We start from the raw sequence: 21,567 nt of genomic DNA on the forward strand, positions 1-21,567 counted from the left end.
GACTCTGTCTCAAAAAAAAAAAATAAGCACCCACCAACATTAACACCAACTCACAGGAAGGAGGGGTAGGGTTTGCCCAAGTTCACCTCTCCTTCCTCATTCCCTGTGTGACTACTAAGGAGGATGGCATTTAAAGATCTAACCCCAGTATCTAAATCCCTTAATAAGGCACAAACTCTAAGAACTTTCTATTATATATATATATATATATATATGAAACAAAATGGCCCAACTCGAGCAGCAGGAAGAAATGATTTCGAAACATGAGTATGTACATCGGTGGTAAAAGGCACAGCAGGTCCATCTGGAGTGACAGATGGGATTGGGGAGGGGACAGTAGGTTACACAGGTCTCAGCCGAAGCCACAGGGGCAGAAATAAAGTGCATAGGTCCTAGAGCCCTCTGTGGCCCAGAAGCAGCAGCCGACAGCAGCCCCTCTTCCCGCCTTGGCAGGGTTTAATTGAGCATGACTCGGAGGTAGGAGGTGGGCACATAGCCCTCACCTCCCTCTTTCCGTCTGACTCGGGTCCAGCCATCACCTTTGTCTTCTTCCATGAGGCTGAGGTCTTCACCCTCAGCCATGGAGATGGTACCCTCACTGGACCCTGTCAAGGAGTGGGGGTGGGGTGGGCCAAGGTCTGCTTTAGGTAAGTTTAAGCAGAACCTAGCCAGAGATACTATCTGCCCAAGCAACTGACAACGCACCCCTGCCACCCTCACCTTCAAAGTGGTAGATAGCCACACAGTGGCCTATGGGGGACACAGGTTCCTCCTCAAAATCCTCATCAAACTCCGTGTAAATGGGGGCATCCTGGCCTTCATCTGAGGGAGGCTCTTCAGAACTGGTTAGGGAGAAATCGGTAGATAAAGATGGGCCCTCCTGGCTCCCTGGGGACAGCCCTGCTCTGGCCTCCCCTGCTCACCTCTCCTTGTCTTGTGACATATTGCTGTTGCTGCCATCATCTGGTGGAGCACTGGCTGGGGGGTCAGGAGGCCGAGCATGCCGACCCAGGCTGTCCCCCTTGTTGCTTAGGACCCGACTTTCAGCTTCTGCCAGCCAAGCCTAGGAAGAGAGGACTACAGGATCAATTCCAGGGCAGGGCTCTGGGGTCAGTCCACTTTGGACCTGGAGGGTTCCTGAGATCATCCATGCACACTCAAGGATGTGATGATAAACAGCTGGAAACCCCCACCCACCATAGCATCTCCCTGTCCCCCACCACACCCAATAGTGACTCAGCAGCCCTGCCAGTCCCCACCCCTCCCCCGGGTCCTTCCCTTACCTCATACTTCTGTACTTCCAATTTCAGTCGTTCGATGTTGCCCAGGGTTTCCATGATCTGGGGCTCCAAACTGGCAGGGTCCCCCATCTGGGGTGTCTTCTCATAGACATCCTTCATTTTCTTTAGGGCTTCCCTAGGACAAGGTAGACAGACAGAAAGTAGAGTCCCATATGACTTAATAAGCAAAAGACAGGGGCTTTGTTTCAAGGAGAAAGGAGCAAGACAGGACAGTGGTTAAGACCTCAGATCCTAGCCCAGTACAGCACAGTGACTCATGCCTATAATCCTAGCACACTAGGAGGCCAAGGCAGGAAGATCACCTGAGCTCAGTTAGGAATTTGAGACCAGCTTGGGCAACACAGCAAGACCCCAGCTCTACTAAACATTGAAAAAAAAAAAAAAAAAACAATAGACAGGTTTGTTTGGCAGGTACCTGTAGTCCCAGCTACTTGGGAGTGTAAGGCAAGAGGATTGCTTAAACCCAGGAGTTTGAGGTCGCTGTGAGCTATGATGACACCAATGCATTCTATCCAGAGCAACAGAGGGGTACTCTGACTCAAAAAAAGAAAAAGAAAAAATTCAAATGCTAGTGCCAGATTGCATGGGTTCAAATCTTAGTGTGAGCATTTCCTAGTTGTGTGGGTTTGGGTTATCAAACCCTAGTCCCAGTATGCTTTTCTTAAAAACGGGGATGATGGCTCAGCACCTGTAGCTCAGTAAGTGGGATGCCAGCACATACACCGAAAGTGGCAGGTTCGAGCCTGGCTTGAGCCTGCTAAACACCAATGACAACTGCAACCAAAAAAAAATAGCCGGGCATTGTGGTGGGTGCCTGTAGTCCTAGCTACTAGGAAGGCTGAGGCAAGAGAATCGCTTAAGCCCAAGAGTTGGAGGTTGCTGTGACGCCATGGCACTCTACCAAGGGCGACATAGTGAGACTCTGCCTCAAGAAAAAAAAAAAATGGGCATGATACAAATATCTCATGTGGGTCACTGTAAGGACTAGAACAGTACCTGGCACCTGTTAAGTCCTATGCAGTTATTATTCAGTGCCTACTGCACACCAGGCACTATTTTAAGCATCAGAAATATAGCACTAAACAAGTCAGGATCCTAACTCTACTCATAATCTCTCAAGAAAATTTGAGAATTCCAATAAATCCATGTTTGGAATGGTACCTGCAATACAGTATGCAATTAATAAATGCATCAATATTATTAGTCTCTATCTCCTCTGTGTCTTTATTTACAGGTAGTAATGACCATCTCTAAGAATAGAACTTTGGAACATATCAGACCTGGGCTAACTTCTTTCCAGTTTTAATATCTGATTCACTTTACAGATGAAGAAACTGAGGAATAAAAGGGTGAAGCACTGGAATTCATTCCTTGTTAGTACAGTGGGGGGAAAAAAAAGGTGAAGTACTGAAATTCAAGAATGGGGAAGGAAAAAAAGATGAGTAATTTCCCACCCAGCAGGTACATTGCATGGGTATATTACACACTGTCTGGGTGAAGGACACACCTATAACTGACTTTAAAAAAGCAAACTATATAACCAAAATGTACATTGCTCCATAATAATCTGAGATAAAATTCTAAAAAGGTAACTTAGACGAGCTGCCTGAGCAATCAAGACCAGTCTTTCTGAACTCCAAAGCATGCACCTTTATGCCCCCCACCATAAAAACCCAGGAACTATAGAGTTCCAAATGGACTGTTATATCAATAAAAGGCATTTTGTCCAAGAGGTTACATGCAAACGGCAAAATATAATTTGGTTCACTGTTCAAAAGTGGCAAACGTCATTCCTATTATGTAACAGGACTGGGAAGAGGATTTTGTTGCTTGGGAAGAGTAAAAATATGTTTTTTAATCTGGCATTTATTGTTAATATTTTAAGTGTTTGAATTACTACACAGATAGCAATATAACTTTTTTATAGTCAATTAACATCGTCAATAAAGTGATGATGCTTTAATATTGAACTATCTTCGCATTACTGAGATAACACCCAACTAATTGTGGTTTGAGTCTTTTTTTTTTTTTTTTTTGTAGAGACAGAGTCTCACTTTATGGCCCTCGGTAGAGTGCCATGGCATCACACAGCTCACAGCAAACTCCAACTCCTGAGCTTAAGCGATTCTCTTGCCTCAGCCTCCCCAGTAGCTGGGACTACAGGCACCTGCCACAACGCCCAGCTATTTTTTGGTTGCAGTTCAGCGGGGCCGGGTTTGAACCCACCACCCTCGGTATATGGGGCCGGCGCCTTACCGACTGAGCCACAGGCACCGCCCAGTTTGAGTCTTTTTTAAAAAATATTTTCTATTGTGTTAAGATATACTTAGCACAAAATTTACCACTGTAGCCATTTTTAAGTGCACCATTCTGTGGCATTTAGTAAATTCTCTTTGTTGTGCAACCATCATCACACCATGATGTATTTTATTTTAATACACCACTTGATCTACTTGGCTAGAATTTTGCATAGATGAGGTAAAATGAGCCCATGATTTTATCTTCTTGAATTCTTGGCCACTGTTTTGGGCATCCCAATTCCACTAGCTTCCAAAATAAGCCAACAGCTTTCATTTGTTTCTGTTTACTAGAATGAATTGTATATAAGGTAAGAACAGTTTCTCATAAGTAGATAGGACTCACCTGTAAAACCATCAGGGTCTGGCATTTATTGAGGAGATCTTTGAGTACCATTTAAATGTAATTCACTTATTATCTTAATTGTGTTCCTTTCCTGCCTTCCCTCTCCCCACCCCCTCCTCACCTCTGGTCAACCTCTTTCTGAAGTTCACGATTGCGTTCTTCCAACTGCTGTTGAAGCCGCTTTCTCTGCTGCTCTGGAGGCAAGTGACTAAAATCCTCTGTCACCACTGTCTGCAAGGCAGGAACAGGACTGAAATTGAGATCATGGGATCTAGGCTTTTCCGGGCTCTACACACGTCTGTAACATAGCAAGTCCACCTTCCTCCCCATCCAAGGTCCTTGGGGGGCAAGGCCATGCACTGAGCAAAGCAGGTCTAAGTCAGGCAACTGGGGAAGGGGGCGCTCAGCCAGCGACAGGAAGCCAGCCCAAGGTCCCACCACCCGGCCGCTGGGGCAGGCTGGGGCCAACATATCTTCCTGCCCTGAGGCCTCACTTACCCCACGGCTGCCTCGAAGGCTGCGGAAGGATGCTAGCCTCGGTTTGACCGACTTACTGATCTCACTCAGTATGGCAAAGGGGTCGCGGCCGGAGCGGGGGGATGGGGGTCCATTAGGCAATGCCGAAGGTAGGGAGCCCCCCAGGGGGGAGAAGGGTGGGGGGCAAGGCTACCGGCAGGGGCCGGGGAGGAGGATGGTTCAGGAGAGTTGTAGGAGGTAAGAGGATGAAGAAAATGAGGACGGATGGATGGAAGAACAGATGGACAGACACCAAAAAAATAAAAAATAAGGAAAAAACAAATGGAGAAAGAAAAAAATAATAACGGTAAGAAAACCACAACTCAAGATGTGCAGAGTCAAACACAGAAAACACACTCAAGAGCAACACAAAAATCTTGGGAGGTGGCTAGGAGAATAGGTCAGACTGTGAGCCAGAATGCAGAGCCCTCTTTCCCACCCATCTTTTACGTCTCTTGAATTGGACATCCAGGAACTAACATGGAGCCCTAATAGGCCTATTTCTCCGCCCCCCAGCTTTCTGGGCTCACAGGCTAGAAGGTAGGAGAAGACACATGCAGGAAATCAAAGTCTCAGGTGAGAACAGGGCCGCAGAGGCCAAAAGAAGGAGCTAAGTAAGAGAAGAGTGGAAGAGGGTAACATCTGACAGGTTAGGGGAGTCAAAGGTTTAAGCTGGGCAATGGCAGGTGGAAGTGAAGGAGGGTGTCAAATGCTAAGTCAATAAAGATCAAAGTATAGTATGAACCAGGAGGTCAAAGGTCTATGCTAGGCAGAGGGAGTTGTTAAATGTGTATCAGGAATGTCAAGGTGTATCCCTGACACTGAAAGTCAAAAACCCAAGGAAACAGAGCATGTGGGCAGGGGCCAAAGACTCATATGTGGGATGGATAAATTCTGGGAAGTCCCCAGGACCAGTCAGTATCCTTGGGCCAGCCCTGAATTCACAAGCAGGTCTTCTCCCAGCATACTGAGAAGCAGCAGACACCACAGGCCTCTCCACCCCGCCCCCTCTGCCTCGGGGGACTCTCAGGCCAATAGGCCCGCCCGCCTTCCTTCCCTCCAGCCTGGGCCTACAGCCAAGAGGAAAATTCCTGCCCAGGACTCAGCGTTCAGGCTAGGGCTGACTCAGTAGGGGCTCACTGTCCCCACTAACTGTCCTCCGGCCCCCACCCCAGGGGCCACGGCCCCCACCTTGTTCTTCTTGCTGAAGGGCCAACGCTTGGCTCGGGTGCGGCCTAGGCCCCGGAGCTCGGACCGTCCATCAGATGGGGTGCCCAGGCTGCTGTCCGAGGGCGCGCGGTTCATGGGCTGGCTGAAGTCTTCAAATTCCACATCGCCTGGGCGGGCAAAACCTGACTTGTGCAGCTCTATAAGGACCTGTGAGTCCTGGGGGTAGGGCACAGCAGGTGGGCAGTCAGTGCAAAACTTAAGTGCCAAGGCTTCAGGGAGCCTCCCTTTGCCCACTGGATACCCCCTAGACCAAGCACCCACGTTCTTGGGATCCACAGCATCTGCAGCCACCTTCATGCCTTCTAAGCACTTGGCAATGATGGGTACCACCTGCAGCTCTGCCTCTGACAACAGCCCATACCCGGCCCCCAGGCGCATGGCCCTGCGTTCATCCATGTCCTGCAGCTTCTGTAGGGACAGGGGCAAGTGTGGCTAAGGGGGGCTAACAGAAGGACCAGTGGCAGAATGACTCATCCTGCAAATATGACAGTGCTCCATGAAGGCTCCAGCCCCAAGCTTCATCTGGTGCAAAAAACAGAATAGAGATCCAAGACTCCAGCTGAGTGTGGTGGAGAAGAGACAAAGCACCAGAGGAAATCTCAGAGGGGATCACTCGCATAGGAAGTCAGAAAGGCTTCTCAAAGGAGACAGGGAACAGGGATTTGAAGAAAAAGATTCCCAGTGCCAGGGATGGGACAGAGTACAAGGCTGAAATAGAAGAGGGGAAAATCAAGGATGTTTTGGAGGGTTTGTTAGAACTGAAGCTTAGAAGAATGAGCAGGAGTTTTAAGAGAAATGAAAAAATTCCTGGTAGAAAAGAATAGCTGAAGTAAAAGCACAGCTCAGTCTTATTATAAGTTTCTAATTCCCTTTCAATCTAGAGCGGTGCTTCTCAACCTCCTAATGCTGTGAACCTTTAATACAGTCCAAAGGGGTCGCAACCCATAGGTTGAGAACCGCTGACTAGAGACTGGGACATTGCAGCTGGGGTTTTGACATATGTATGAGAGTTGGTTTAGCTTTTAGGGTATTTTAGGGCATGGGAACTTTGAGCACACACATCAAATATCTGGGGCATCTGTGAAAAATAGAAGTGGGTTTGGTCTCGGTTATAGCGTTGTAGTTGGGCTGCATATTCATTTTTGCTTTCCTCTGCCATGTGACTTCGAAGATGAGCTTGCTGCTTGGCCTGAGGAATATCAAAGACAGAGGTTACTTTTAGGTTCTAGCCATGTCTCACCCCAATCTCCAGGCCTGTCCCAGATCCCACACACACCTTCTCCACATCAGCCTTGGTGGCATTGATATCCTGGTCTAGCCGCTCAGCTGTATGGGCTGCCTTCTCTGCCTCCCGGCAGTCTCGCTCAAATTTACGCTTACTCTAATGTTAGAAGACAAGGGGAATGCTGGGAACCCACAGAAGAGAAAGGCAGTTCCATGAGCAGCAACTCTCACCCTGCTCCTCTGGGCCAGAGCCACCTATCATCCCTGTAAACTCACATTCTCCAGCTGTTTGAAGCCATTTTCCAGCTGTTGCTGGGCCCGCCGTCCTTCTTGGAAGTGCTGTGGAAAGAAAAGCAGTTAACACTCACCAGGGTTCTGGCAGGAGCCCTATGGGAGAACTGAGAGGGGACCCCTCACCATTTTCCTCTCCTGTTTCATCTCCTGTGAGTACTTGGCCAGCTCAAGACATACATGGATGTTGAGATTCTCGGCCACCAGCTCCCGCTGGCCTGCAAAATCATTCACCTCCTGGAGAATCTGCATGAAGGACTGTTGCTGGCTGAACCTAGGTGGAGTAAAAAGTGGGGAACAGTGAGTTAGAAGCCAGATGTCCCAGGATCTACCTTCAGATGGGAAAGGGTAAGCCCCAAAACAATCATCCCCAAAGTAATGATAAATTATACTCCACATCCCTTTCTCCCAACTCTTGAGTTGAATGTTTTTCAATTTGGGGGGTTTTAAAAGGGCATACAATGCATATATTGTTTTTTTTTTTCCCCGACAGAGTCTCACTTTGTCACTCTCTGTACACAGTGTCATGGCATCATTGCTCACAGCAATCTCAAACTCTGGCTCAAGTGATCCTCTTGCCTCAGCCTCCCAAGTAGCTGGGACTACAGGCACAACACCTGGCTAATTTTAGAGATGGGTTCTCATGCTTGCTCGGTCTTGAACTCCTGAGCTCAAGCAATCACTGGCCTCGGCTTCCCAGAGTGTTATGATTACGGGTGTGATCCACCATGCCTGGCCCAACATATACCATCTTTTTATGTATCACCCGGGTGGGGCCGGGGGAAGAAATCTGTAGTCAAAAAGCATTTTTACAGGGAGAGTTACTAATATTCAAGCTAAGTGAGATTAAAAAATCAGGACTAGAATTAATTCTAGTCAATTCTAGGTCAATTTGGATCATAGGCTGCACCTAACAATTTGCCAAAAAACTTTCCACTTCTAGAGCTTTTTGGATTTTGGAATTGGGAGACTCAGAATAAAATCAGATGTTCCTACAACACTATTAAACTGGTCACGCTGGAAGGGGAGAGGAGAGAGAGGGAAGGGGGGATATGGGAGGAGGGAGGATATTCGGGGGGACCTCACCTAATGTGCATGATGCAATGGTACATTTCAAAACTATTAAGAAATGAGTATAATTGTGATGGATGTGTTACTTAGTTCAATGTAAGCATTTCACATTGTATACTGAAGCAGTACCCTGAACCCCATAAATGCATCAATGTACAAAGTTATGATTTAATAAAAAAACAATTAAAAACAACAACAAAAAAAAAAAACTGGCCACTCTTTCAACACAATAACTCAGCTCATGTTCACGCAAGCCCTACACAAGGCACCCATCCCCATTTCACAGATGAGAAAAACAGAGGCACAAAACTTTTTGGGGGGGAGACAGTCCCACTATGTCGCCTTTGGTAGAGTGCTTTGGTGTCACAGCTCACAGCAACCTCAAACTCTTGCACTTAAGCGATTCTCTTGCCTCAGCCTCCCAAGTAGCTGGGACTACAGGCACCCACCACAATGCCCAGCTATTTTTTTGTTGCAGTTGTCATTGTTGTTTAGCAGGCCCAGGCAGGGTTCAAACCCACCAGCCTGGGTGTATATGGCTGGCGCCCAGCCAGATGTACAAAACTTAAATCACTTGCTCAGTCACATTTTGTAACTATTGGAACCTCCCATTTAACAGGTGAGGAAAATAGAGGCAGAGAACTTGAGTCATTTACCCAGGTAAATAGCAGTGGACTTAGGATTTCAACCCAGGTAACCTGGGTCTTGCATCCATGCTCTCACCTCCTCAGGGGAATCGAGTGGGGGGGTGCCCCAGATGAAGGAGAGGAAGCGAGAGCCCCTCACACACCGCCCCCCCCCCCATAACCAAGTTGAGGCCAGCATTCCCGCTCCAGCCTTACTTGGATTCAGGGTCATCTTTGGCAGGTCTCTTGGGCAGATATTTTTTCACCAAGTTCCTAAGGGGAGACAAAGGCATGGAAAGTTGAGCCCCCAGCCCTCTAACAACTTCTCCTCGCTCCAGGGCACGTCCACCATAGGGTCTCACCGCAATTGCTTCGCATAAGCCTGTTCCACCTCTGTGCGTTCTTTCACGAACTTCACATATCTGTCCAACAGGTCCAGCCCCCACAGCGTGTGGCGCTCGAGCACCTCAAACTGATCCTGGGGCGTTTGGCGGGGATAAAAGTGGAAGAGGCGAGGTCATGAACTCGGGACCCCACCACTGCCCCAGACCAGGCCTGGTGCGAAGAGCCTGCAGGCTGAGCGCTCTCGGAGGAGGGAGTGGCTTCCCCAGCACTGCCCAGGCGTGGCGCGGGGGGAGGCAGGAAACTGGTGGGAACCCCCTTCCCTTCCCGGGTAGAGCCAGAAACAGGGCCCGGGCCCCAGCGGACTACAGGGTCTCTAGTCTCAGGACCTCCAAGAGAGGTGCGGAACGAGACAGGCCACTCCTCCCCAGCTCCCACTAATCCCCCCTAGATTCCGGAAAATCCGGCCGGCCCGGCGTGAATCAATGCCAGAGGGGCAGGGTTCCTCGCAGCTTGGGGGAGGGTCGCCCCTGGAATGTCCAAGGGGCTGGCACCACGTTCCTTGAGTTGCTTTACCCCCTTGGATCCCCGATGTGTGACTCAGTTTCCCCCCACTGACCCCGCTGCATCTCCAAAAGAAATCCCAGAGTTGGAGGGGGTGCGGTCTAGTCACCCAGCTGCACTCGAGACCCAGGGATTTTACCGCCCCCAGGAAGGGGAGGGGTCAGAGGTCCGGCTAGGATGGGGAAAATTTCTGGGGCTTCCAGGGCTGAAGTTAGAAGTAGGGGGGGCCGCCTCGCCCTGTGCCGGGGGTGAGCTGGGCGAGGCCTGGAAAGGCACTTTGACCCGCAACCCCCTCCCCTTTCATGAGCGTCTCAAGTCCTTAGGTGTAGGTTAAAGACGATGGAAAGAGCAGTGAGGATTTTCAGATCCCACGTGGGGATGAGGGTGACCAGAGGGTCCCCTCCCCCTCCCAACCAGACAGGCGGGCGGCGGGCAGAGACCCAGGGGCGGTAAGATAAGCCGCCCGCCCCGCCAGGGAGCTCAAAATAGGTGACCTCTCCCGGCCGCCCCGGCCTGATCCCAGGACTACTTCTGCAAACTCACTTTCAAGCCCATGCCTCAGTATCCCCATGCCGCGCCAGCAAGCTCGCACTTCGTCCGGGGCGTGCATTCACACTCCCGGAGAAACTCCGAAAGGGGGCGGAGGGTGGAGGGCGGAGACGTAGGGATCAGTGATAGGGAAAGCACGGAGCCCCCACTAAGGTACTCTGGGGACCAAAGGGAAGACCTCAACAAGTGTGAACTTGGAGCCCGGTTGATTGGACTCACCCACAGCTCGGTGCCCCAATCCATACTATCCCCGCCGCCGCCGCCTCCACCACCGCGCCGGATCCCGGTAGCCAGCCGCCCTCCGCCGGGAGATTCTGCGGTGGGCGGAGCACCTGGGCCCGCCCCGCCCTGCCCCGCCTACTCTAGCCTAAGCCACGTCCTCTCCCACTCTGCCACGCCCCCACCCGCGCAAAGCTCAGCTTGGAGCTCTAAGTGCTGGGGGCCTCCCAAGGAGGCGGAGCCAAATGGAAACTGCACCACCTCTTAAAGGACCCGCGCCACCCGACGCCACTGGACCGACCCCTAAACAGACCCCCAGTCATTTTCCAAATCCCGGGAGTCGCCTTCTCATCCTGCCACCTTCCTCCTCCGCCCCAGACCGTTCTTCCTTTCCCTTCATCCATTCCTTAAAGGGCCAAAACACTAAAAACCCTCAAATCCAACAAGTTCTTCCCCACCCTGTTGGAGGGAGAAACTGAGGTCACTTGGCTCTTGCGGGCCGGCCCGGCTCCAGGCGTCTACGTTAGTCCCACTAATGGTCTGGTCCCTCCGGCCACAGGGTGGATGAAAGGATTTCGATTTTGCCCAGGACGCGCCGCTGCCAATGGCCCGGTCCATTAGTTCCCGCACCACATCCTGCCTCCCTCCCCCGGAGTCTCCACTGGGAAACTGAGGACGGGCCGTCCTTGGGGCGCCGGGCCCAAGGCTTGCACCGGCCGCCATCTAGTTCGCGCCTGCACCTGTCCATTTTCCAGTCTCACCCATTAGGTCTAATCTGGTTTAATTATTAGTACTGTCCTGGGGTTCCGACTCTGTCCTTGCCTCTCTATTCACACCTTGTAAATCCCTTTGAGGCTCCAGGATGAAAGGAGAGAGAGGCACCAGCGATTCCTACCCCCATTCCTTCTGGCCTTTGGCGCTTTCTTGTAGCTATAGATGTCTTCCTGTACCTGGGATGTGTCCCCCGGGGACAGGTTTCCCTCACATAGATCTCCTAGGCTCCTGGTACAGAGATACCCGGGGAGCCCCGGGGAGCCCCGGGGACCCCACACTGGGACTGATCGCTCTGCTGGGACCTGCTGGTGGCTTCTGGGCTAGAAAACCTCCGGGTGCCAAGTGTGCTGTGCTCCAAGTGGATTCAGTGGCTCAGTCTGTCTGCGTTTGGGGCTCAGTCCAGGAAAGTTCTGAGTTCAGCTCTGATCAGCGATTCAAACTGGGGAATTGGGGTTCCCCAAGTCATTGGGATGGGGGTCTCAGACTGGGGTCGGGAACTTAGCAACTGTCAGTAACCCCGTAAGGGATCGGGGACTCAAACTTTGGACCAAGGGTCTGGATTAGTCTGGAGTTAGGGCTAGTTAGGGCTAAACCAGCGTTTAAGGTTCAGTGGGGGGGGTTGAAGGGATTAAGTCGAGGGGGTTAGGGTTTCAGGCTGAAGTTAGGGTTTATCTGCAGACAAGGGGGTTCACCTGGGGTTAGGTCTCAGCCGATAGTCTAGTTTATCCTGCGATCTAGGGTTGGGTGTGCGGGCCTCCAATTGCCTCACTGTGGGATAGTAGGAGGCTTAGCCTAGGGCTAGCGACTTGGCTTGGGGTCAAGGTCATTTTAGAATCAAATTTATCCTCGAAAGATAAAGAAAACAGGACAGGCCTCAACAGCTGCATGTGTTTACCAAAAGCCTGAGCTCTGGCCTGGAGCCCCATCCCTGGGGGGGAAAAGGGAAGTTCGTCCTTGGGGATACTGGGAAACGTAGTTTACTTAATGCCTTGTCTAACTTGTCTGCTCCCTTTGCATTCCGGGTAATGTAATCCTGAACCGTTGAGAGTAGGGGGAGGAATTCCGCTTCAAGGGGCCAGACATCAGATCCATCATAATTGGTTAAATAAACTGTTTATCAAATTACATCCGGGGAAATCTTTCTAGCGATTGGTGGGAGTGGAGACGGGGTTAAGCAGTTTTGCTCTCCCATTCGGTGCCAGTGGTGTCCATCTGGCGCCGTATGGCGGCAGCTGGACACCGCCGTGCGGCGATTGGCTTATCAGTAGGCGGGCGTGGGCCTCAGAGGCGGTGTCCGGGGAGGCGGCGGCTTCAGAGATGGCAGTGAGCGAGAGGAGGGGGCTCGGCCGCGGGAGCCCCGCGGAGTGGGGGCAGCGGCTACTTCTGCTACTGTTGTTTGGCGGCTGCTCCGGGCGCATCCACCGGCTGGTGCTGACGGTGAGACCCACCGCGGTTGGAGGCGGGGTCCCGCAACTTTGTCCCAGGAAGCCCCTGGCTTGGAGTGGTCTCGCCCGACCTTCCCCGCTTCGCGCGCGGGATGGAGCGGTCCGGTGCCCCCCCGTTTTCATACCCGAAGTGGTCTCGTCCCAGGATCCCCCGCAGTCCTTGGGTGGAGTTGCCGGGCGGGCCACGCGGGGGTCGCGCCCCGCCCATCGGAGGCGGAGCTCCATTTCTTAGGACCCCTGGAGTCTTATCCCTTTAAATTTATGCAGTCATTTTGGGGGCTCCCGGGACTCTTAACGCCTTTCGTGGGGAGCTGGGGAATCCTGGGGGTTCTGGAGTGGGTTCCTCTGGGAGCTCATTGGGATTTTAGGGGCTCAGTTGAAAGCTCAGCACTATAGGGGAGCTCATTTGCAACCTAAAAAAATCCCAGAGGGGAAGGCCAGGCACACCAAAGTGAATAACTGCTCTATGGTGGTACTCACTTCCGGGGGCGAGGCGGGGTCAGGTGTCACGAGATTTCCCTTCCTGGACCCTCTCTGAACAGCGGCCAGAAAACTTCAGGGAACCAAGCATCCTCACGCTCTCTTGTCATTCTGTGTGCCTGTTCTAAATAAAGGGGTCCCAGGAGGCCCTTGGTGGGCGTGGGAGAGGGTGTCTCATGCCAGAGTCCTAGGGCTGGTCTGGTGATGAGAAGTCTGAGGCGCTTCTACCTCCTTGGTCTGCCGGTAGGGGGAGAAGCGAGCAGACATCCAGCTGAACAGCTTCGGCTTCTACACGAATGGCTCCCTGGAGGTGGAGCTCAGCCTGCTGCGTCTGGGCCTCCAGGAGGCAGAAGAGAAGTCCTTGCTGGTGAGGGGGTTTGAGGAGATTGCCGGAAGAGGACAGAGTGCATAACCTTCACACACACATACACCTTCACATCCCTGAGGGGAAGGCCAGGCACACCAAAGTGAATAACTGCTCTATGGTGGTACTCACCCCCGGGGGCGAGGCGGGGTCAGGAGTTCTTCACACTTCCAGTTCTGGGTTCCCTTCCTAGCTCTTCTTTTTTACTCGTGTGATCTTGGGCAAGTCCATTGGTTTTTCTGAGCTTCAGTTTCCTCATGTTACCTGGCAATAATAATAATGTCTTATGCGAAATGTAGTAGGCGCTTTTCTTTTTATTTTAGAGACAAGGTCTTCCTGTGTTGCCCAGGCTGGGGTTCAGTGACTATTCACAGGCACTGTCATAGCTCACTGTAGCATGGAAGTCCTCAAATGATCCTCCCACCTCAGCTTCCAAGTAGCTGGGACTAGTGCCACTGAGCTCAGCTTCTAGGTGGCACTTTTCTTAAAGAGCGGGGTGGGGGGACATACCAATAAATAAGACAACCCCAGTTCCTGAAGTCAGAATGCATAACTAGCATCTATTGAATACACACTAGGTACCAGGTACTATGCAAAGCATTTTCCATTGATCCATTTCCTCATAGTCACCTCTCAGGGATGTTGCAGAAAATTCACTGAAGCCAACTTTATTTGTATACCACAGGCTTAGAGGTATGTGGCTTCCTCAGAGTCACACAATGGGCAAACCCTGAGTAGGTTGGGTTCCAGAGCCCAGGACAGGAAGCCATTATCATTTTAAATGGGGAAAAACAGGGTGGGCTATTGAAGGTCTCCCTGAGCCAGTAACAAGAAGATTGAGTTGACAGGGGATGATTAGGAGTTAAAGGAAGAAGAGGGAGGGACAGGAAGGTTATTGGAAAGTTCAGAGAGAAAGCGTGGGATCTAGCACATGGTGGGTGTCCAATGAATGTGAGCTTAGTTTTCTATTGCTACTGAAGAAGATGGCTTAGGGTGGGGGGTTTCCTGCTGAGGTCTCTTACATCTTCCCCCTTTTCTTTCCATCTACCAGGTGGGGTTCAGTCTGAGCCGGGTCCGATCTGGCAGCTCCCGATCCTACTCAGTGAGTGGAGGGTGTAAGGAAGGAGGGAGAGGGGCTGAGTGGCTAGGTGATATGTGTGGGGGGGGGGGAGGGATGTCTGTCTTCTGCATCTGTAAACCAAAGACCTCTCCCTGTTCTTCTAGAGGCAGAAGCAAGAAGAGCCCTGAGTGTATGGAGAGGGAGGCAGGGTAGAGCTGGGTCCATGGGAAAGGGTAACCAAGGTTCCTTCTTGCCCACTCCCCAGACCCAGGATTTTCATGACTGCCCTCTTCAGAAAAACAGTGGCAACTTCTTAGTCCTCTTCCTCATCAACATCAAGGATCTGCAGTGAGTTAGGGGGCGGGGAGCAGGGAGCTTGGTAATATCCATCATTTGTGTTTCCCTGGACATACCTGAGCCCACCAAGTGGAGTGAGAAGCACAATGAGAAAGCCACTCACTTTTTAGTTTCACCTTCAAGCCTTCTGATTATTGGAAGGAAGGAGAGGAAAAGTTACTCGGGGAGTGCTGGGGTCCTAGGGCAGAAGACCCAGATGCAGAGTTGCTATGAGAATGAGTACACAATCATTCATACTTGATGCTTCTGGTGTGCCAGGCATGTCCTGAGGGCTTTGACACATATTAACACATCCAGCCCATATATTGTTATTGTCCCCATTCTTCAGATAAGCACACTGAATCCCAAGAACTGGTACAGGGGCCTGACAATACTGTTTTGCCTCTGTGTAGAGATACTGTTTCCTTTTTAAAAAAATATAAGTAGAAAGAGTGGATCAGCATCATGGGAAATGACAAATAATTTCTAGGCAGCACACAAATATGATAGTACATTGATGGGTGGTGGCCAAATGCTGAAGCTTGGTGACTCAGCTAGATGCCAGCCTCCACGAAAGACATGCAGAGGGTCCCAGAGGTCATTGAGTCATTGACAAAGGTTGTGGGGTCATCCCCAGGGTTCAACCTCTCATTCTCATTCTCCTGCCTTTCACCCCAGGGTTCAGGTACGAAAGTATGGAGAACAGCAGAAATTGCTCATCTCTCCTGGGCTCCTACCCGAAGTACCCTCAGAACCAGGACTCCCGAAGTCAGAGCCCACAGTCACCCCCAAGGTCAAGAGTGGTGAGTTGGTTTGGCCGTGCAGGAAGAGAGGGGTGGAAGGCCAGGGCTGCCCTGTGACTTTCAAATCATTCACCCATCTCCTACAGGGGCCACTGTGGTCAACAATGCCCAGTCACAGCCTACAGTGTCTCAGGTTTGGCAGAGCCAGGGCAGGAGGGAAAAAGGCCCACCCCAGGGTGTGGGTGTGGGTACCCAGGCCCAGCTGATTGGAGGGGTTCTTGTCCCTCAGGGACCTGGTGGGAAGGACAAGGAGCTGGTGTTGGGTCTGGGCCACCTCAACAACTCCTACAACTTCAGTGTGAGTGTCTGTAGCACCTGCAGCCCTCCCACCCCCTCTAGAGCAGGGGACCACCAAGCTGAGTTCCCCTCTCCCCCAACTCTTCCTTTGCCCAGTTCCATGTGGTGATTGGCTCTAGGGCTGAGGAAGGTCAATACAACCTCAACTTCCACAACTGTAACAACTCAGTGCCTGGAAAAGAGCATCCGTTCGACATCACGGTGAGCAGAGGGTGGGCAGTAGTACCAGGGAGCACTCACCATAGGCCAGGAGTTGAGCTCTGGACAGCCCTTCAGTGGCAGTGGGAGGTAGCAGAAGGTGTTGAGAGATGAGCCAACTAAGGTTTGGGGAGGGCCAGTCACCCAACTAGAAAGCAGAGGAACCTGGAGAGGTCTCACTAGGATTGTGCCACCACCTCTGTCCCCTCACCAGGTGATGATCCGGGAGAAGAACCCTGGGGGCTTCCTGTCAGCCACAGAGATTCCCCTTTTCAAGCTCTACATGGTCATGTCCGCCTGCTTCCTAGCTGCTGGCATCTTCTGGGTGTCAGTCCTCTGCAGGAACACGTAATGCCCTTGCCCCTGGTGGTCCCCCACCTCCCCTCACCAGACCCCTATCCCTGCCTCAAGTTCATGCTCAGCCTCTACTTCTCTCCCTGACTCTCCCACTAGGTACAACATTTTCAAGATCCACTGGCTCATGGCAGCCCTGGCCTTCACCAAAAGCATCTCTCTCCTCTTCCATAGTGTGAGGGCCTGGAGCTGGGGAATAAGCGGGGCTTGTGGGAGGTCCATCTGTCTGACTGTCCATTGTCTATCCATCTCCAGATCAACTACTACTTCATCAATAGCCAAGGCCACCCCATTGAAGGCCTCGCGGTCATGCACTATATCACACACCTGTGAGTGTCCCTTATCTGCCCAGCAAGTGCAGAGAAGTGGGCAAGTGAAGGCTGAGCCCACCTGACTTCATTATCACACCATCCCTCTGCTCCACCAGGCTAAAGGGTGCTCTCCTCTTCATCACCATCGCTTTGATTGGCTCAGGCTGGGCCTTTGTCAAGTATGTCCTATCAGATAAGGAGAAGAAGATTTTCGGAATTGTTATCCCCCTGCAGGTGCATGGGGAGATGCCCAGAGGAAGTCATAGGGGAGGGAGGGGCACAGGTCAGGCAGTGCCCACCTACCCTGCTCTGGCCACACAGGTCCTGGCCAACATAGCCTACATTGTCATTGAGTCCCGTGAAGAGGGTGCCAGCGACTACGGGCTCTGGAAGGAGATCCTCTTCCTGGTGGACCTCATTTGCTGCGGTGCAATCCTCTTCCCTGTAGTCTGGTGAGGACCTAGCTGAGATTCTACCCTCTGTACCCATGGGTGGAGCCAGTGCTGACCATGCCCTGTGTACCCCTCATCCCAGGTCCATCCGGCATCTCCAGGAGGCATCTGGCACAGATGGGAAGGGTGAGACACTGCCCCTCAAAAACTCTGCCCATAGCCCACTTCTTTCTGCTCCTAGATACCCCTTTCTGGCCTGTCTGCCCACTGCCTGGTTTGTGGCTCCCTGGGCCCCAGTCTGGCCTCTGCCACCCTAACATCCCCTGAAGATTTTCTGCTCCTTGGACACTCCCCCAGATACCCTCTGTTCCCCCCCCTTCTTCCCAATGTCCATCTCCTTTCCCTGACCCCCTCTCTGTGCCCTCTCCTCAGTGGCAGTGAACCTGGCCAAGCTGAAGCTGTTTCGGCATTACTACATCATGGTAGGAGTCTGCTGGCTCATGGGGATGGAGAGTGGGTGGGAGAGGGAAGCAAGGAGGGAACAAGGACAATCACCAGTCACCATCCCCCTAACCCACTTCCCAGGATCTTGAGGCCCCCATCAGTCATCCCCCATTTCACAGTCCCTGTGGTCTCTGTCTCTTCTGTCCCATGCCCACCTTGCCCCCGCAGGTCATCTGTTACGTCTACTTCACCCGCATCATCGCCATCTTGCTCCGGGTGGCAGTGCCCTTCCAGTGGCAATGGCTGTACCAGGTGAGCCTGGAGGCCTCAGATGGGAGGGAGGGTGGGCCAGATGGAGGGGTTGGGGCAGGGGTGCGTCTGACCCTCAGCTTTGTTCTCTCCTCCCTCAGCTCTTGGTGGAGGGCTCCACTCTCACCTTCTTTGTGCTCACGGGCTATAAGTTCCAACCTGCTGGGGACAATCCATATTTGCAGCTGCCCCAGGAGGAGGAGGAGGATGTCCTGATGGAGCAAATGTAAGCCTGGGGGAAGAATGGGTGGGTTAGGGGTGGAGTGAGGGGTGAGGTTAGAGCAGTGCTGGTAGTTGGAGGGGCCTATGAAGGAAGGGCCCGGCTGCTCTAGAGAAGGGATGGGTGGAGCCAGGGTCACTCTGATTTGGGGGTTAGGGCCACTGTAAGGACAGCGGTGGCGGAATGGGTGAGGTTTTAGATAGGCGGGGCGGGGGCCAGGTGCATCTGGGGCATTGGTGGGACTAGACAGTTATGGGGGTGGGGTTAGGGCTGCTAAGGGATCTGGGAGTAGAGTAGGTGGGGCCAGGGCAGTCCTAGGGGCCGGACCTGCTGCCCTTCGGCACTGATCAGCCTCCTTCTTTGCCCAGAATGACTGACTCTGGGTTCCGGGAAGGCCTGTCCAAAGTCAACAAAACAGCCAGCAGGCGGGAACTGTTGTGATCACCTCCACATCTGGGACTAGATGGTTCTTTCTCCCTCACCTCCACCACTTCTCACTCCTGCCCCCTCCTAAAGCATGTGTCGAGAGGTGCAGGAGGCCAGTGCAGAAAAGGCGCCCAGCTCCTTGGGACCGGGCTCTGGACAAGCCCATTCAGAAGAAGACAGAGAGTTCCTTCTTACCCCCTTGGTATTGGGCAGCCCTGTCCTCACCTGGGGACCCCCTCACTTCCAACTGTACAATAATGGCCAATCTGTTTTGCTACACTGTTTTCTTGCCTTTCTGAGGGGTTGAGGTATATAACACAGAGATTGTGTTTACAATTTAGAAAACAGTATTCACTTTGTGGGGAGGGGGCACAGTGTCCATTGCTTAACACATTCACTATATATCATTTAAGCAACCACTGTGTGCTATGCCAGGTGCTGGGGATAGAGTAGTGACCAAAACCTACCTGGTCCCAGTTCTCAAGGGGCTCACAGAACAGGGTGTGGGTGATAGGGAGAGGGACACATCACCAGAAAGTTCCATCACTGGGCCCCCAGACGCATGATGGTGGCTGCACAGGGCCCTGACCCAGCATCATGCCCAGGTGCGGGGATGGCATGCATAAAAGCTGGAGGCAAGAGGAGAAAAAAACGATTCGAAGAGTGAAAAGTGAAAATAAGAATAAGTGGGTATAGTGGCTGACACTTGTAATCCCAGCACTTTGGGAAGCTGAGGCAGAAGCACTGCTTGAGGCCAGAAGTTCAAGACCAGACTGGGCAACAAAGCTAGTAATCCCAGCTACTCAGGAGACTGAGGCAGGAAGATTGCTTGAGCCCAGGAATTTGAGTTTGCTGTGAGCTATGATGGCACCACTGCACTCTTACCCAGGCCACAGAATGAGACCCTGTCTCCAAAAAATAGTAATAACAGAAGCTAACATGGCATGGTGATTGCTGTATGCCATGCCTTCATGGACTTCGGGGATTAACTTTAACTTATTTAAAAAACTGAAGCACAGAGCAGCTAAGTAACTGGCTTGCAGTCACACAACTAATGAGTTTGTGGGAGACCCAGGGCTCAAAACTGGACACTAACCACTGCATGCATTGCTTCTCTGCTGCTAGACTCCCTGAGACCAAACCCCTCAGCCAGACTATCATTTGTTGTCACTGGTTTAAACTCTCTATTTCCTTGCATGTAAAATGGGGCCTCATTAGTTTGTTCAGTGTCACCTATGGTAATCCATGTCAGTGGCTCAGCACTGTGGCCAGCAGCACAGCCTTAGCCTGACCTCTAGAGAACCTGCCCTGAATCTTGAGGACACTCACTGTTCAACTAGAGCACCCAGAACCCATTTTGAAGCACTGGGAAACATTTCTCACAGGGATGGGTCAGTGGTAGGGAACAGGGCTGAGGTGGGGGGTGGAGAGAAGTCTTCCTGTAAGTGGAAGCAAGCATAACTGAGGCCCAGATAAATAACTAGCCCAGCTGGGCAAAGAAGGAAGTAGGAGACATTGCGGGCTCAGGAAATCATGTGAAGAAGGTGGGGAAGTCTGGAATAAATAGCCGAGCTGGCTGGGGGCAGGAGGAAGGCAACAGTAGCTGGCAGGCACATTTGAGGTTCCATGCTGGGGCCCACAAGAGCCATGGAAGAAGTTAAAGCAGGGAGGGGAGTAGCCATAGAGAGTCCAAGTTTGAAATTTTGTGCATACTGTGGTAAGCAGAGTTACAGTGCCCCCCAGAGATGTGCACATCCCAATCCCCAAGGCCTGAGGATGTTTCCACTCATGGCAAAAGGGCCTCCATCAGTGGGCTTAAATTTAAGATGGTGAGATTTTAAGATCTGGGCGGGTGAGGGGGCCCAGTGTAATCGTTAAGAGTCTTTATAAGAGAGAGGCAGGAGGGTCAGGGTCAGAGAAAAAGATGCACTAACAAGAGTAAAGTCTGGGCTTGGCGCTTGTAGCTCAGGCAGCTAAGGCACCAGCCACATATACCAGAGCTGGCAGGTTTGAATCCAGCCTGGGCCTGCCAAAGAACAATGACAGCTACAACCAAAAAATGGCTGGACATTGTGGCAGGCACCTGTAGTCTCAGCTACTTGGGAGACTGAGGCAAGAGAATCGCTTGAGCCCAGGAGTTTGAGGTTGCTGTGAGCTGTGACACACCCAGGGCAACAGCTTGAGGCTCTGTCTCAAAAAAAAGAAAAAAAAAAAAAAAAGGCAAAGTCTGCAATGATTCCAGGAAGGGGCCACCAGCCAAAGAATGCAAACAGCTTCTAGAAGCTGAAAAAGGCAAGGAAATGGATTCTTCCATAGAGCCTCCAGAAGGGAACACAGCCCCAATTGACACCCTGATTTTTAAGACTTCTGACCTCCAGAACTATAAGATCATGAATGTATGTTGCTTTAAGCCACCAAATTTGTGGTAATGTGTTACAACAGCAGTAAGAACTCATACAGTTTAAGAATACATGCTCTGGAGCCCAGCACACCCCAGGGTCTTGGCCAAGATTACTGCAGGATCTTGGGCAAGTAGATGAAGCCTCTGTTTCTTCATCTGTAAAATGGGGTAGTAACACCTGAGGCATGTGGAGTAAGCAAGTTAAAATGTGTGAAATAGGTAAGATGCTGCCACTGGACATCCTATAAACATCTGCAGTCAGTGTGTATTGATGTCATATATATCATAATTTTGTCACAGGAAAACAAAGATGGCCTTCAAAAAGAGTCCCTGTCATCCCAGCACTTTGGGAGGCTGAAGTGGGAGGATTGTTTGAG

General features: G+C 51.6%; 2 protein-coding genes and 1 long non-coding RNA gene across 9 annotated transcripts; 1 reads left to right on the forward strand and 2 right to left on the reverse strand.

Annotated features, from left to right (window-relative positions):
* Positions 1-202: 202 nt before the first annotated feature.
* TRIP10 (thyroid hormone receptor interactor 10) lies at positions 203-10,723 on the reverse strand. 4 transcript variants are annotated; one of them, XM_053583332.1, is made up of 15 exons: positions 10,577-10,723; positions 9,265-9,380; positions 9,119-9,175; positions 7,332-7,479; positions 7,191-7,253; positions 6,967-7,071; positions 6,751-6,879; positions 5,952-6,098; positions 5,652-5,846; positions 4,443-4,610; positions 4,066-4,175; positions 1,284-1,416; positions 924-1,063; positions 721-842; positions 203-605 (listed from the first exon to the last, which is right to left on the reverse strand). In XM_053583332.1, exons 1-15 carry the CDS (start codon positions 10,598-10,600, stop codon positions 457-459), a joined length of 1,806 nt encoding a protein of 601 aa, XP_053439307.1. In that variant the 5' UTR covers positions 10,601-10,723; the 3' UTR covers positions 203-456. The 4 variants fall into 4 exon arrangements, with proteins under 4 accessions (XP_053439307.1, XP_053439305.1, XP_053439306.1 ...); XM_053583330.1 differs by having other exon boundaries at positions 203-638; XM_053583331.1 differs by lacking the exon at positions 10,577-10,723 and adding an exon at positions 10,352-10,570 and having other exon boundaries at positions 203-638.
* Positions 10,724-12,655: 1,932 nt separating this feature from the next.
* On the forward strand, positions 12,656-19,066 carry GPR108 (G protein-coupled receptor 108). 2 transcript variants are annotated; one of them, XM_053583336.1, is made up of 18 exons: positions 12,656-12,787; positions 13,523-13,642; positions 14,691-14,741; positions 14,965-15,047; positions 15,714-15,838; positions 15,925-15,971; positions 16,068-16,136; positions 16,232-16,336; positions 16,548-16,681; positions 16,787-16,862; positions 16,943-17,016; positions 17,115-17,232; positions 17,320-17,450; positions 17,533-17,576; positions 17,823-17,872; positions 18,063-18,146; positions 18,245-18,369; positions 18,732-19,066. In XM_053583336.1, exons 1-18 carry the CDS (start codon positions 12,668-12,670, stop codon positions 18,802-18,804), a joined length of 1,629 nt encoding a protein of 542 aa, XP_053439311.1. In that variant the 5' UTR covers positions 12,656-12,667; the 3' UTR covers positions 18,805-19,066. The 2 variants fall into 2 exon arrangements, with proteins under 2 accessions (XP_053439311.1, XP_053439310.1); XM_053583335.1 differs by having other exon boundaries at positions 15,925-16,136.
* On the reverse strand, positions 12,716-18,395 carry LOC128580858 (uncharacterized). Of its 3 annotated transcripts, none has more exons than XR_008378752.1 (8): positions 18,271-18,395; positions 18,050-18,152; positions 17,302-17,558; positions 17,015-17,184; positions 16,545-16,669; positions 16,376-16,452; positions 12,921-13,903; positions 12,716-12,781 (listed from the first exon to the last, which is right to left on the reverse strand). It is a non-coding gene; the product is annotated as an uncharacterized LOC128580858 (long non-coding RNA). The 3 variants fall into 3 exon arrangements; XR_008378753.1 differs by lacking the exon at positions 12,716-12,781 and having other exon boundaries at positions 12,782-13,399; positions 13,504-13,903; XR_008378751.1 differs by lacking the exon at positions 12,716-12,781 and having other exon boundaries at positions 12,782-13,046; positions 13,276-13,903.
* Positions 19,067-21,567: the final 2,501 nt, after the last annotated feature.

This window comes from Nycticebus coucang, chromosome 3 (genome assembly GCF_027406575.1).
Source record: "Nycticebus coucang isolate mNycCou1 chromosome 3, mNycCou1.pri, whole genome shotgun sequence".
Classification (NCBI taxonomy): Eukaryota; Metazoa; Chordata; class Mammalia; order Primates; family Lorisidae; genus Nycticebus; species Nycticebus coucang.